Here is a 15,898-nt window from a genome sequence, read left to right as displayed (position 1 = left end):
CTGTACTCCAATGGCCTCCACAGTCACCAGATCTCAGTCCAATAGAGCACCTTTGGGATGTGCTGGAACGGGAGATTCTCATCATGGATGTGCAGCCGACAAATCTGCAGCAACTGTGTGATGTCATCATGTCAATATGGACCAAAATCTCTGAGGAATGTTTCCAGCAGCTTGCTGAATCTGTGACACCAAAAATTAAAAAGGGAGTCCAACCTGGTAGTAGCATGGTGTACCTAATAAAGTGGCTGGTGAGTGTATATAATGCGTATTTCCATTGCAGGTTTGGTCTTAAATTTAATTTAAGATGGTGTTAAAAAGGTCTTAAAAAGTCTTACAGTCCCAGCTGACACAGGATTAGACACTCAGACAAAATGTTTTGTATATAACAATTTATTTAAACAGCAGTAATCTAGAGTATTTGGTCCCCTGGTTTAAAAACAACAGAACAACATTATTCAGATCCAGTTATAAGTCAAAAAGAACAAAGCGTTTTTTAAGTTTAACACGTACATACAGAATGGCAACTGAAAAGAAAAGAAGGTGACAGATGTATTCTCCACAGAAGTTGTCGAAAGCTATGGTTACAGATCAAAGTGCTGGGCTTATTTTCTAAAACAGAGTGGCATGTGTTACAACATTTAGCACGTCGTCTTGTAGCTTTCCTACCAAAAATGACTCCATTCAGACGCTACGTAAACTGTAATGATCCCATATCACGGTATAAGAACAGTAAGAGGATCATGTTACTGGTGCTTATAACAGCAGTTTCAGTCCAGATTAGGAGGCGTTCAATGAAAATAGAAAATTACAAAAGCCATAAACACAAAAATAATTCTCTATGTTTCATAACATTTGGACGTTTCTGTGCTAAAAATATTCATTACATGGGGAGTAATTTTAAATATTGTACATTAAAAAACAAACGATGTCAGAGCGACACGGTCTTGTAAAAACTATCCTGTAGGAATGGCTTCAAAGGTGTCAGAGGCACAAAGAGTTCAGTAGAGTTCACACTAGAGACTGCAGCAACTCTCTTTTAAGAAGAGAAGAAGAAGAAAACATCTAAAAGAAGAAGGAATGGCATGAAGTCCTCCAGGTGTCCACGGCTGTCATGTTGTTGATAGATCAGTTTATACATCCTCTTCCTCCTCTTCGTCCTCGTAGTATCGGTTTCTTTTGATCATCTCCTCCACCGTCAGCACCTCCTCCTGCTGCTGCTCCACCTCCTCCTTATCCTCCACTTCCTCGCTGTCCCAGAACCCCACATCCTGAGACGACCGGCTGGCCTCCACCTCACCTTCAGGAGACGACATGTCTGTCGGCGTCTCCTGCAGCTTCAGAGGTGGCATCTCTTCCTCCAGTACACCTCCGTCTTCCTCATCCTCCATCTTCTCCTCCTCCTCATCCTCCTCCTCCTCCTCAGGTTGTTCATCTGGGGTGTCATCTTCCTGATGGTCCGGCATGTTTTCAGTCTTCATCTCCCCCTCCTGCTCCTCCTCTCCTGAGCTGGTGTGGACGTCCACACAGCTGTCCTCGGTGGGTGTCTGGCTGTCTGTCGACTGGCCGCCATGCTGCAGCTCCATCATGCTGGTGGGTTCAGGGCTGAGCTGTCGGTCGTCCACAGGAGGAGGCGGACTCTGTTTTCTGGCCTCAGGAGCAGAAGCTTGTTCTGCCAGTGTGAAGGGCAGGCTGCGCTCCTTCAGAGAGGAGGTGCGGCGAAGGCAGGGCGTCTCTCTGGGCTGTTCTGGGGATGAGTCGTCCTCTGGGGGCCACTTGGGTCTGATGGGCTTGCTGGCGGAGCCCTCCTCTGTGGTTATTGCAGCTCCACTGCGGCCAGGTGAGTCCTCCCCCTCCGTGCGTGGCGGCCAGGAGATTTTCAGCCTGCGGGTCTCAGTGGGTCTGTCACTCTTCTCTGCCGATCCCTGACCCAGAGCCTCCATATTGGCTGTCAGCACGTTGACTTTAGCCAGCGGGGAGTCCTCCACACTGGGGCTGTCCAGGTCTGAGGCCGGGCTCTTTGGCTTGGTCTGAGTAGTGGGCTGTGGCGAGGTCTCGCCACTCTCCCCTTTGCTCTCCCACAGCTCCTTGTGGGGCCGGTGGCCAAAGCCCTCGTCGTAGTTGCCTTTGGCCTTGAAGAGCTGGCAGAAGTGCGGCTTGCAGTAGACGTTGTTGTGCAAGGAGGCGTAGTTCGCCAAACTAACCAGGAGGGGAACAGAAACAGGAGTTAGAAAATACAAACAAGCTGCTACAACAAGGTGAGGAATATTTTATCTTTTATAGTGCTGACAGCAGCTGGATGTACTCCAGAATTTATGTCCTGCTGTCACTGATTTGTTTGTAACGTGCATTTCTAAGTACTTATTTCACTTTTTCCAAACTTTTCACAAATAATAAGGTAAGTCAGTGTGGACTTAACTGTGGAGAACTTTTATTTTAACACAATAAATGCTCTGGTTGTAATATTCTTTTTCATTTATATTTTCTTTTTTCATTTTTGTCTTTTATTTTCTTTCGCTGGTCTGGCTCTCTGTTTGTTTCTGGGTTGGTGGGGCTGATTTCTGTCCCTGTTGGTTCTATGTTTGTTTGTTGATGCTTTGTGCATCTTACTGAATTATCAAGAAAAAAAATGCCTTGTTAAAAAAAAAAAAAAAAAAAGCCCAGATTGCACAATTATCACTATATCTAGTGCAATATCCAAATCACAGGAGCTTAAAAAAAAAAGCAGTCGACACATCTTTAACACTTCATGAATCATTTTCTCACTCAAACTTAAAACTGTTTTAAGGGCCTNAAAAAAAAAAAAAAAAAAAAGCCCAGGTTGCACAATTATCACTATATTTAGTGCAATATCCAAATCACAGGAGCTTAAAAAAAAGCAGTCGACACATCTTTAACACTTCATGAATCATTTTCTCACTCAAACTTAAAACTGTTTTAAGGGCCTTGTTTTTACATGTTTACATACTCTTTTAAAACTTTTAAATTTACATTCAAAACCTACAATAACATTTTTTTAACTGCCTTGTTGGCATTCTGGGAACTCCCGCTTGTGCTGTCAGCAAAAATCCAACGCATGACACAAATCGTGTCACTATGTGTCATCAATAATGTCTTGAGAGTCATCTAGCTTTCATCTGCACACACTCCCCCACACTGTGGTGACACAGACCTGGTTCAACATCAGCAGTGTAACCCTTAGAGTTCAGGAAAATAAAGCAGCATTTCTATGACTAACACTGTGAGGCTGCACAATCTATGTTATAAAGACATGTCTTTATATGTGATGGAATCTTGGCTTATGAAATTGAAAGTTAGCTAGAATATGTATAGGGATATATATTGTGTCATGCTACCAGTTTAGCTAGTCGTCTTGCTTTGGTTGCATTAGTGCATTTCAATCACACTACTGTCGCTTTACACTGTAATTTTTGTCTCCAAATGTTCTTGCATGGATTCTAATTTTAAAATTAGATTCTTATTTTAGTTTTATATACCTCTTGTAATGTATTTCTTTTACTTTCTCACCTCATCTTATTTTATTTTATTTAACCAGACAAGTCCTGTTAAGACCTGGTCAAGACAGCAGCACACAAAAAGTTACAGCCAAACAACCACAAAATAAAAACATAAAAGATACACATTAACATGTAGAAATATTAAAACACCTACGCACAATGACAAGAACCAACCAACTCATTCATCCTCGTACGTTTGAGAGCACAATTAATCTGTACCTGTTGCTCTTTGTGCTGCTACAAGAACTTAATTTTCTTGCTGAGGATCAGTGAAGGTTTATCTTATGTTCGATTTTAATTTGGATTAACTGTTGTGCTTGACAGAAAACTGTGTGAAGAGTTTTGAAAAAGTGAACTCAGTCCAGAGACAGTCATCTCCCTCCGTCTCTCTTTCTGAAACCATCATTTCGTCGATGCCGTCCTCACCTGAGTTTGGTGTTGCAGTGTGAGCAGCGGAAGCAGGAGCTGTGGTAAACGTGCTGATTGGCCACCAGCCTCTCCAGAGGATAAACCGTCTTCAGACACGACACACAGGTCTCTCTCGCAGGCAGACGGAAGCCCTGCACACACATACACACACAGAGTTAATTCATTCATTCCCAACACTAATGTGTATTGTACCTTTTTGGAGGTGTTTCCTGTGAGCACTCACTTTGGGAGTCTTGGGCTGAGAGGAGTCTCTCTGATTGGAGGACGCAGGAGTGCCAGTAGCAGAACCTGTTGGATCAACATGACCAGTGTGAGGAAAAAGGTAGTGATGTGTTCTGAACACTAGATGGAGCTGTTTTCATGTTTATTACAGGCACAGTTGACCTTTACATATAAACCGACACTGGAGGCTCAGGAGTCGAAATGAAGCAGTTGTGCAGGACTAAAAATGTAGATAAATTAACAAAAAATAAATAAATGTACATTTCTGTCATTTCTGAGTGACTCTAACAGACTGGGTTCTTTGGAAAAATCTACTTTAGGTGGTTAAAATGTTTGTTTTCCATCAACTACACCCAAACATCCGCTCTAATGATGGGCCGCTCGCCAACGTCTCATTAGAGGAGAGAATTCCAGTCATATGAAGACATGGAAAGTAAATTACCGTTGCTCTCTGAGGTTAAACCTTTTCTGCTGGTTGCTTCACACTCTGGAGTCTGTAACAAGAGAACAAATCAATCCTGGTCAATCGCTAAATCGTTTTACATCATGAACCATCACATGTTCAGACGTGGGAGGCAGTGACTCATCCACCATTTCTGAAATATGAAGTCATTTATAATCATCTAAAGTCATATATATATTAATTAGACTCCTCACCAGGTCCAGAGTGCACGGAGGAACGTTCTCCTTCTGCTTCCCACAGAAACCGTCCAGCTGATCACTCTGAGAGAAACATGAGAGGATGTTCAGAATTATGAATGAACACGTTAATGCGTACATAATTATTAACCATTTATATAATGTATGTGATTCTGAAATAGCGCGTTCTGCACACTGAGTACTTTTATTTTTGGTACTTTGAGTAAAGTTTGATGCTGATATTTTTGTACTTTTACTTCAGTAAAATTTTAACACAGGACATTTCAACTTAAACTTAAAGGGACAAGTCATCCCAAAATTTAAAAAACAACAACAACCTATCATCATCATTATCGGTCTAGATTTTTTTGGTGTGAGTTGCAGAGTGTTGGAGTCAGTGGAACTAGATGGCACTTGGTTTATGGTGCTCAAAGTACCAAAAAAAAAAAATACAGCAAACAGTTCAATGAGCCACTTTACAGGGACTGCACCCAAAGAAAATACTGGAGCACACGTTTCACTCAAATATTTAATAAAGTGCAAAAATGACTAACGTTTCAACGCGCACGGTGTCCTCATCAGATTCAAAACCGCCTCTGCTTGTGGAGGGGTTCAAGCGCAGAGACTGGTGAGACTGAGGAACTATTTTCTTCCTACCAAACTAAACCCGCCAACTGTATCGCTGCACAGAAAGAAGCGTGCCTCTACTGCTCACTCACCTAGCACCACTGAGCTAGCTAATGTTACAGCTCAATGGCGTCCTCCTAGGTTGCTATCACAAGCACAAGCCTCTCATCTATGAGTAGGTACATGCACGCTTCCTTCTCAAGGTGATACAGTTGGTGGGTGTTCAGTAGAAAGAAAATAGTTCCTACCACAAGCCAAGCGCCATATAGTTTCATTATAATAGAGAGAAGGCAGACATCTCTACAGCTGATATCTCCCAACTTCCAGCAACTAACAACAAAACAATCTAGACTGATAAATAGCACCACAGGTAAGAGGAAAAATATGTATCTTTGATTTTGGTGCAATCTTGAAACAAAGAGAAGAACTCCTGCACACTGTCTCACTTACTAATGAAGTATTCATTTGATTACACTTAATGTTTTGGTCTGTCCGGCCTTCATCAGGTATATGAATACTAAATCTAATTTCACAACAGCAGAAGATCTGAGTGGCCTGCAGAAAGACTTTACACCTAACAAAATATATTGTTTAGAATAGAACAGAAAATGAATTTAATTGTCTGCTTTTAATTGTCACCAGGTACTAAATGACGAGGACTGAATCAAGGTTGGATAAATAGATATAACATACTGTGTGCTGAGGTTACAAACTGTCTTCAAGACGTGTCTGTTCTGACTCATAAAGATCTTTTCTAGCAACAGGGACAAATCATTTTCTGTGTTTTTCTTTGTACAGGGGGCTCTGTAGCTTCGGCCTGAGTGCAGTAGCTGAAAGTGGTGATTTGAAGGACGGAGCATGACTGACAGGGAGCACTCACATTGACCGAGGTGGGAGAGACTTCCTGTTTGGAGATGGCAGCTTGGTAGAGGGCCATCCTGTCCCGGAGAGGAGTCGACTCTGCAAGACTTCCATCTGGTACAACAACACACAAAATACTGACGATGTAAAAGATTGAATGTCGTACTTAAACTTTAACCACAGCTCATCACAGAGAGCAGCTTGTACTTTAAAACCTCACTTTATTTAACAACATAAGTGAGGTTTCCCAGCACAGCTGACATCACTTCAAGCATCACGGCTGAGATTTGTTCACTCAAACAGATTGAAAAAACTTGTAGCTTGCAAAACCACAAACTCATTCTATTAATTGTTGGGAACGTTTGGTGAAGTCTGCATCACAAGACTTCACGATTCTGTCCAGGATTTTTATTTTTTCCACCCATCCCAGTTCAGACGGAGTGCAGACTCTGCTGGTTAGTCATGCAGGCTGTGGACGGGAACATGAGGTCAGGAGTCGTGTGCAGTGTGGAGGAAAGTGAGGGGGTTTTGTCTGACTTCCTGTGCTCTCTGAGGCGGTCTTCTGATCACTGTGTTTCTGCAGCGCTCACTTCTGGGAAGGATGTAATCCATCCAGAGGAAGGCAGGAGAACACGACGCATTGTGGGTTGTTTTTGTGACTAATTGAAAAGTCCCAGAGAACAATGCTGGATGTGCAGATGAGGGTTTTGGGTGTGTGAGGTCATTAGAGCAGCTTCCACATTTGTTTTTAAAGCAGCTATGATCAATATTTTCATGTTAACAATGAATCACAAGGGAGTTATCACGGGGCTCCGCAGCTCTACGGAGCGTTTTAGCATCTTTCAGTTTGCTGTTTTGACTTTCTGGCTCCAAAGTTCACTGTTAAGGCTCCATCTTGTTTACAGGCAGCTGTGTTCAGCAGAAAAAAACTTTTAAAAACTATCACTATACCCTACCTGCTCAGCAGCAAACAGCAGACACACACAGTTAGAGGCTACCTGGTGAACATAGTGGAGCGTTTAACAGCTAAAGAGACAGATATTTCCCTTGGGAGTTGGTGGAGACCAAAAACGAGCTTAAAGAGAGTTAATATTGGACCATCATTCATGATTTGGACACAAACATGACTCCAAACAAATGCTAATGTTGCTCTGTAGATGCTGGATGTGTAAAATAAAGTTTGCCACATCCACCTAAGAGGCAATAATATGTGTTCAGAACATGCAGACAAAAATCTGTTATACCCTTCTTTAGGTTTAAATTAGAAATACATGTATCCAACATATATTTAAAATGTGAATATTTTTATTTAACCTTTATTAAACTATAAAAAACAAACATTCACATTAACTATCACCTTTTGAAGTTGATTTGGCAAACGTGTTAGTGAACAGTTGCCTATTTAAACCTCCATCAGACGTGTAGCAACATCATCATTCATTCAGGGTTGTATTTCAGACCAGCTGATGATTGTAAGTTTAAAATGGAGCTGAGGAGAGAGTAAATATTGATCTAAGAAAAACAGTTGGTCCTTTAGCTGCTAAATAAAGCGAGAAAAGAAAAAGAAGGCCCAGTATTTATATATTCACAGGTCTAAATGTTAGTAAACTACAAAGTACATCACTGTACTCTGATGTAAAATACTTATGTATGCCATTAAAAAGTAACACTATAATCATGTTTGGAAATACTGAGTATATCTATCTATGGGTTTTCCACAATTAAACTGGAAACACTGGATACTTGTAGTTTTAATTAATTGTAGAATTAGTCGGCAATTGGGAATTTCTTCCACGCTAAAATGGTCATTTTGAAGCTTTTATGGATCCTTAGAGGGGAAATTTAACTGTCACAGCAACACAAGGACAGAAATAAATACAGATAAATAGAGAAAAGTAAAAAAATAAAATAAAATACAGGGTTGGTACAAGGTGCTTGAGCTGCTTGAAGTATCTGAATTTGGTGCTCAGAAAATTGAGCACTGGAATGCCTTGAAAATCAGACATTTTTTTTACTTAGTTCTTGAAAAAGTACTTGAAAGTCCTTTAATTAGCCTGGCCCCCGTCTGTATGGACCCCGATCGAATAGAAGTAAAAACAGAATCTATAAAAAGAGTTTGTATATTTGTAATGTCGTGTATCTTTAAATGCTGAAAGGGCAAAAAAAAAGTTTAATCATAAAAGAGAATCTAAAAAAGAATCTTTAACAACGGTGTGATTAGTAGCAGCAAAGTCAGCAAGTCTAGTGTATGTACACAGCATACACCAGAATAATAAATGTGATTAGGTAAGGATACTTAGTGTCGGTCTATAATAAATAAAAACTATCTTTATAATAATAAACCTTATTAATTTGTTGTAGACTTTTTCTGAAGTGCTGTGCGTCCCTGCTCTGAGTCTGGTACGAGACATTTGTAGTATGCTGTTCCCTATCTCTCTCTCAAACTCATTTCCTTTGATCACATAGATATAAAATGCCCCAGAACTACTTCACAAAACATTTGAAATATGTACCTCCTAGCATCTGGTCCATGTTGGCAGTGTTACCGTTGTTTCCTCTTGTTTGCTCTCTGGACACCTGCACAACAACAAAAAGCACCAAAATGTACAAACGGTCAGACACAAGGCAATAAAACAGAAGCCCGAGAACAAAAAACAGCTTCAGTGTGTCCGACATGACCTCTGACAAACACAGACAGAGACACAGACACACAGCCTGCTGATGCTCACATGTTTCGGCCAGTAGAGCAAACAGGCTGGAAGCAACACTGTCCCATCAAGAAGATCAAAGTGTAGAGCGAAATGCAAAGACAAGACAGAATCACAGAGGTAGAGTGTGTGTGTGTGTGTGTGTGTGTGTGTGTACGTCCAGTCCAAACCACTTTAATCCCCTTATGAGCTCAGAGAGACGGAGCCTCAGACAGTCACCCGTCTGTCAACAACCACCGGCCAGAACACAAACTGATCATTTATCTGTCGTTGTTGTTTCACACTAAAAAGTTCAGACCTTCCATTTAAAAATCTGAAAACCAATTTTAAAACAATGTGCTCATTAATACAGCTCATATGATCCGGGTCATATGTGTGTGTCCGGTCCATCTCTAAGGAAACAGATAATTAAATTAAACAGAACAAGGCTGACAGCAGCTGCCATCACCTTCCAAAATAAAAGGGGAGCTTTTGTCATTAGAAAGAATATAATTTATTGATTTGTAGAATCAGCTGACAAGTCTCAACTCTCCAGCAGCAGTCAAACCACTCCCACCGACAGTCATGCCAACATGATGAGGACACACATCGTTCTCCTCCAGTCACTCCAGGTACAGATTACACAATAGGTCAGATGACGCTTCTACACATTTAGCCTTCAGAGAAACATCTCAGCTCCAAACAACCGCTGAACAGATTAACACTGAAACGCCCAAAAAGGTGCAACTTTCCATTCTGTGTTTACTCAAGATTCAGAGCCAGTAATGAAAGAAGTACTCAGATTTATAACTTAAATAAAAGTACCAATAACATGATGTATATGTACTCTGTTACAAGTAAACCCATTCATTAAAATCTTCAGTAAAAGAGAAGAGGTATTGTGATTAAAATGTAATTAAAGAATTTGCAGAACAAGTACTTTTGGTACTTTATTATAATATTTTACACGGTCGGTGGAGCGAGTTTAACCTCCTTAAAAAAGGTGAAGTTCTGTAGTGTGGTCCAGTGGTTCCTAACACAGGGGTCAGGCCCCTCCAAAGCATCACAAGATAAATCTGAGGGGTCTCGAGATGATTAATGAGGGAAGGAAAGAAGAAAAAAATGAAAGCCCCGTTTCCACTGTGAAAAGTTGTGGATGGTACCAATAGAACCGTTCCGTACCGTCCCCATGTTTGGTCCCCCCTCTGTTGGGGTACCTAGCACACAGATCTGGTACTAAAAGGTGGAGCTGTGAACACTGCAGTCTGATTGGTCAGTAGAGGACGGTCACTCTGCTCAGGGCTGAGTTGTGTCTGGTTTTGAGGCTCATGTAACCACTGTTCATACTGTGGAGAGTTTTATTAGTAAACTGTAACTATAAAATGAAAGGATGTTTTGCTGCCTCTCACAGCAGCTGGAGTCTGAGAAAAAATAACTTCATTCACTGGGCCGACTGCCGGCAACTTTTAAGGTGGAACGTTAACTTGTAATGTTACTCAATGCATGAGTTGATGACGTGAATCCATCAGCACACCTTAAATTTCACTGTGACAACTTTGATCATCACTTTAGTTTTTATATGACAGACACTTTTAGTAATGAGTGGATCTTCAAGCATGTAAAAATATATATTATGTGAACTGCATATATTCTAATTCTCACTCAGAGAAAAAAAAAAGCGTCAGAGTGTTGTTCCTGTGGGCTACGGCAACACTAAACCCCTGAGCTTGCCTGAGAAGGACTAAATACACAAACCTGCTATTTTTAAATATCCCATGGAGAGAGACTCTCACTGCAGCCTGTTCTAATTTGTTCTGAAAAATGTCGGCGTGCAGCCTCGTTCTGTGGACGATTTAAGAGTACTGTTTGCGGTGGAGACGTTAGAGTCTAGGTACCATGTCTGAAGGGTTACTGTTGGTTCCAAAGGTACCATACCGAAAGTGTTTGGTGGAAACAGGGCCAAAGTGTTGCTACTCAAGTTTGTATTACTATACTTGACTTTTTTATATATATTTATATAATATTTGGGTATCGGTACTTGATACCTTTAAAAAGGTATTAACCAAATTAACCCGGTGCCAAGAAGTGCCAACCTTCTCAAGCCAAACAATACCTGCATTCAGTTCTTTTTGTACCCAGATGTGGAAAACAATTGACTATTTGTACGTTTTCTTTGATTTAACAGACGTGCGATTGGCCCACTACCAAAGCAGCTACAGCCCATACAGTCTGTGGTGTGGTGTATTTGATTGAGTTGGCAGTTCAGCGTGCCAAAATGCCACCAAAACTACACATCTGAATGCTTCTATTCACATGCTGGGCATCAAATGAAGAAGGAAAAAAGTATCAAGTGAAGTACTCTGTTGGTATTGGTATCATTTTAAGGGTACACGTATCATATTTTTTAAACAATGCCACAACACACAGACATCTGAGACATGACAATGGGGCCAAACTGGACCAGCCACTGGTGTAACCTTTAACAGATTTGTTTGTTTTTAATGCAAAATCTTAATTTGAAAAGTAACTAGAGCTGTCAAATAAACGTAGTGAAGTAAAAAATACAAGACGTCTCTGAAATGTGGTGAAGTATACAGCAGCACAGAATGAAAATACTTCTCAACAGTGTACTTTAATACAGTACTTGTGATTTTCCATCCCTGTTGAGTGCCAGGTTGTTTTCTCCACCTGATAAAACACCTGAGCTGCTCGCTGAGTCCTGACAGGCTCAGAGTCCCTGCAGGCTGCAGCAGGTAGAAGTTTGGAAAGATTTCACAAGAGAAAACAAACAAAGCAGGCGTCGTGGTGAACACAGAAAAACAACAGTATGGTTCAGACGAGTTAACACTTATCAGTTATCACTGAAAAGGTCTCTCAAACTACACACAACACTTCCCTCTGTGTTTTTAAACTGCACCAGGGAAGTAGTGCTATTTGTTTAAGTACCGGATCGCACCTATGACGTGAGTGCATGCGTGCACGCTCATGGTTAGTTGTGGCAACTGTTTCTGCGTTGGCGAGATTACATGCATTAGTAATTTTAAGAGACCACACGATGAAATGTTTGACGCACTTCATGAATAGTTTCGTCATGTTAAGAATATGATGCATCAGTCAGCCAAACATCTCGCCAAGAAGTATTTGGTGATGCCATGGATGCAGTAGGTTGTAATCACCATGGCATTGCACAATATCGACAAATGAACACAAGTAGTTTGTGTTTTAAATTATTTTTTTGACTTTCTCATGTCGAGTGAATGAAGCTGTGTTCTAAGCATCCACCAGCTGTTGACTGATAAACTGTCCGTCTGCTGTTCGCTGCTGAGCAGGAATGTGTTGTGGGTTTCTCTGAACAAAGCTGCCTGCTGCAGCCAAGAAACAACTTATTGAGAGTGAACCAAACCTGTGAAGCTGAAGCTGTAAACCAAAACACTGAGCTGAAAGATGCCAAAACACTTCTTAGTTTCCATCAGCTATATGGAGTCGTGTGCTAATGCTCTGTAGATTTGTCTGCAAGTGACATCTTTCACAAACATGTAGTCATTTGATTCATCTAATGACAAAGCAAAGGCTCTCTCTGTATATGCGCGTCCATATCTTGAGAAACATTCATCCGATGTACTTCACACTGTTTCTGACTGGGAGAGGCTGAAAACTTGGGTGTGTTTTTCTTTGCCATACTAGCTTAAAATAATTAAACACCTATTTGGAACTTAATACCTTGTGTTTCACCAGTGTTTGAATCTACAATGCACTCTGTAGCCTGTAACATGTCTCTGTCAGGTAAATGCAGTCGTAGAATGTAAAAGTAAACAGTAAGTAGTATACCATTACGTTGCCTTTTTTAAGATTATTTTTGGGCATTTTTACCTTTAGTGTGGAGGGGAAAGAGAGCGAGAGAGAGAGAGAGAGGGGACGACATGCAGCAAAGGGCCACAGGCTGGAATCGAATCTGGGCCGCTGCAGCAAAGACAGAGTCTTTGTACATGGGGCACCTGCTCTATCCACTAAGCCACTGATGCCCAGCGGTGCCTATTTGTGCTTTGACAGCCTTGTTTTTGTTTTTTTCGGGGTATAATAAATGAGATAAGCAATGCAATTTAAGATTTTTCATATCTAAATATCCTAAAAAATCTACAGCTTTTTTGGGCCCAACTGTATTACTCAGGAGCGCAGTGTCGACTGTGAAGTTGTGTGCAGTTTGAAAAAGCTGCAAGCAGTAACACCACAGGCCAAGCAATAGGCACGTTTAGGACGGCATTGCACTAATTTGAATTTGAGCGGTGGCAGTGGTGGAATTTCCCCTGCAGTAATTAAGGGAGGCTCTCTCCAGGTACTCCGGCTTCCTCCCACAGTCCAAAGACATGCAGGTTAACTGGTGACTCTAAACTGTCCATAGGTGTGAATGTGAGTGTGAATGGTTGTCTGTCTCTATGTGTCAGCCCTGTGATAGTCTGGTGACCTGTCCAGGCCAGGGTGTACCCCACCTCTCTCCCAGGGTTAGGTTTCAGCCCCCCCGCGACCCCTAACAGGATAAGCGGTAATAGAAAATGAATGAATGAATGAATGGTTGCTATAGTATGGACTAGTTGGAGAAGTTAAAATGTTGGCACAAGGTAGAGAACTTTATCTGAATGAGGGAAAGGCTAAAGCACGCGGGGAGAGAGGACGGACCTGCAGGTCTGTGTGAGTTTAGTATTAATTTCTCCTCCAATGTTGTTATTGTTCAGCGATGTGACAGTTGGTCTTTGTGGTATTTGCCCCCCCCCCCCCCCCTCCACTGTTATTGAATGACTAGGTAAAAAGTGACAGTGATGAGCGGCTGAGGCAAAAAATTTTCAACAGAATAGATGCTCAGCCTCTCGTCATGCTGCTGGCATGAAAAAAAGAAAAGAAACATGAACATAGCGGATGCTGCCATATAAATTCTTCGATTATCGTAGCTTTATGCTCTATGATGCGCTTACGTTTTTTCGGGCAGTTATGATGAGCCAGACAATCACAGACGACGCTGAGAGGAGTGGGTTAAACATACAAGCACACAACCATGAATAATACATGTGTTAGTATGATCACACACACGCTGACTCTTAATCATACAAATGAACACTCAGTGTGTGTCTGGTACTGGAGAGTCAAATCCCGACAAAAGAAACCACCATCATCATCATAATGGACCTATCCCCGAGGGTGGATTATCTTCCAGTGCAGCACAGTAACTAGAGGGGGTGTCTGAGACTGGTTTGCTATGAGTGTGTGTGTACATATGAGGAGGGGGTGTAAACATGTGTGGGGGGTCAGTGTGATGTAAACAAGCAGCCGGGCCACGCAGGGCCAGGCTGGGTCCCAGGAGGCTGGATCAGCGGGCTAGACAAAGAATCTGCCGCTAATCCTGATACTATTAAAGCTCTCTTGCAGACTGACTTGCAGTAATAACCCCACCCTGTCCCTGAACCCACCACACACACACACATTTAGACAATAACACATGTTCTTACATTAGGCAAAACAAAAACAGACGAGGACGGTGCCTACAGCGTGAGTGTATAAACAAGGTAATTTACCCGAGTCACACAATAATATTGTTCAAAGTGAGCTGACACAGTTGAAAGGAGCCAGTGATAAAGTTCGCCCATGAAGTGGCCCTTTGAGGAGCCGTCTTCATCACAAACACTTCTGCAGCCGTGCGGACTAAAAGGCCTCTTTCAGCTGCAGAGAAAACGTCCTCATCCAACCGAGAAGTCAACAGAAACAGACAGAAAAAGTAAAAGTAGACATTGTGTCTCGGGCTAATGAAGCCGGGCGCCTGTTCAGAGGCCAGACAAAGAAAGCAAGAAACCCCACATTGAACGCTCTGAATGGAAACACCATAGCTACCTCTCCTGAAGGCGACTGGAGAAACAGGCCACGAGGGATAAAAGAGTCGGCAGAGGGAGACACGGGGAGGTGAAGCCAGCTCGGAGGGATCGAATGACTGAATCCAGCCGGACTTTTACAGCAGCAGTGAGGAGGCACAGTCTGAGCAGAGCAGCCCCAATCTGGCTTATGACAGGGGAGAGATGTGGGGTAGGGCCTCTGGAGATGGGGAGGAGGAGGAGGGAACGGGGACAGGGTGGGAAGAGGAAGAGGCGACAGGGAGCAGGTGTTCCAGGGGGGGCTGCTCAAAGGGGGGTGTGGCCGGATGAAGGTGGGGATGATGACGGGAGGGGAGGCAAAGTGTGCCATGGTGTTACAGATGGGTAGGGTGTGTGTGTGCAGCTTTTGTTTTTGTTTTGACTGTCATGGCCCCCCAGCCTCAGAATAAAGTGGCAGGGGTTCGGGGTGGAGTCATTTGAGACAGGAGGGTGGTGGAGGAGCAGCTGGTGCAGGGGGTGACCGTGGGTGGAAAGAGGGGAGGGAGGGAGGGATAGGTGGGGCTGAGCTGTGAGTGGGAGGGAGGGAGGGAGGGAGGGGTTGGTGTGTTTGGCGAGCAGGCTGAGGGTCAATTTATTTCAGAGTGCCTCATGACTGCATGCTTCTCCCTGCCTGAGGAGGGGAGCATGTGGGGAGGGGGTTATGTATATACAGGCTGTGGGGGGAGGCCATTAATAACAAGACTCAGAGGTTACAGCCATGATAGCAGCTTGGTGCTTTGAGCTAAATGCTAACATTAGCATGCTAACATCCTCAGATGTTTTGCAGGAGTAATGTTCACCATGTTCAGTGTCCTAGTTTAGCACATTAGCATGGTAACATTAGCTAATTATAAATAAACAACACAGCCTTTGCTAAGCCCCGCCCCTTTGTGATGGTCCTTCAAGCTGTCGCAGTAAGCATGGAGCCCACACTGTAACTAACTGCACTCCCTGAAGAAATATGATCATATTTTTGGACAAATGAAAGAGTGATTCCAGAGAGAAGCAGACAGAGGGGTCTACA

At 42.5% G+C, this 15,898-nt stretch overlaps 1 protein-coding gene across 5 annotated transcripts in view; it reads right to left on the bottom strand.

Annotated features, from left to right (window-relative positions):
- Positions 1 to 374: 374 nt before the first annotated feature.
- The window catches only part of lima1a (LIM domain and actin binding 1a), a 33,731-nt gene continuing 18,207 nt past the window's right edge, over positions 375 to 15,898 (bottom strand). For 4 of the 5 annotated variants that reach the window (XM_050064457.1, XM_050064455.1, XM_050064458.1 and 1 more), the window contains exons 5-11: positions 8,807 to 8,870; positions 6,313 to 6,407; positions 4,824 to 4,889; positions 4,609 to 4,660; positions 4,168 to 4,232; positions 3,942 to 4,075; positions 375 to 2,196 (exon numbers count right to left, since the gene is read on the bottom strand). In XM_050064457.1, the coding sequence (XP_049920414.1) occupies positions 1,131 to 2,196; positions 3,942 to 4,075; positions 4,168 to 4,232; positions 4,609 to 4,660; positions 4,824 to 4,889; positions 6,313 to 6,407; positions 8,807 to 8,870 (1,542 nt within the window). In that variant the 3' untranslated portion in view covers positions 375 to 1,130. Of the gene's footprint in view, positions 2,197 to 3,941; positions 4,076 to 4,167; positions 4,233 to 4,608; positions 4,661 to 4,823; positions 4,890 to 6,312; positions 6,408 to 8,806; positions 8,871 to 14,857; positions 15,221 to 15,898 lie in introns of those variants that run through there. The other variant, XM_050064459.1, reaches the window with a different exon arrangement.

This window comes from Epinephelus moara, chromosome 16 (assembly GCF_006386435.1).
Source record: "Epinephelus moara isolate mb chromosome 16, YSFRI_EMoa_1.0, whole genome shotgun sequence".
Classification (NCBI taxonomy): Eukaryota; Metazoa; Chordata; class Actinopteri; order Perciformes; family Serranidae; genus Epinephelus; species Epinephelus moara.
The sequence above is the reverse complement of the archived record's forward strand: the minus strand, read 5'-3'. Positions and strand labels throughout refer to the sequence as shown.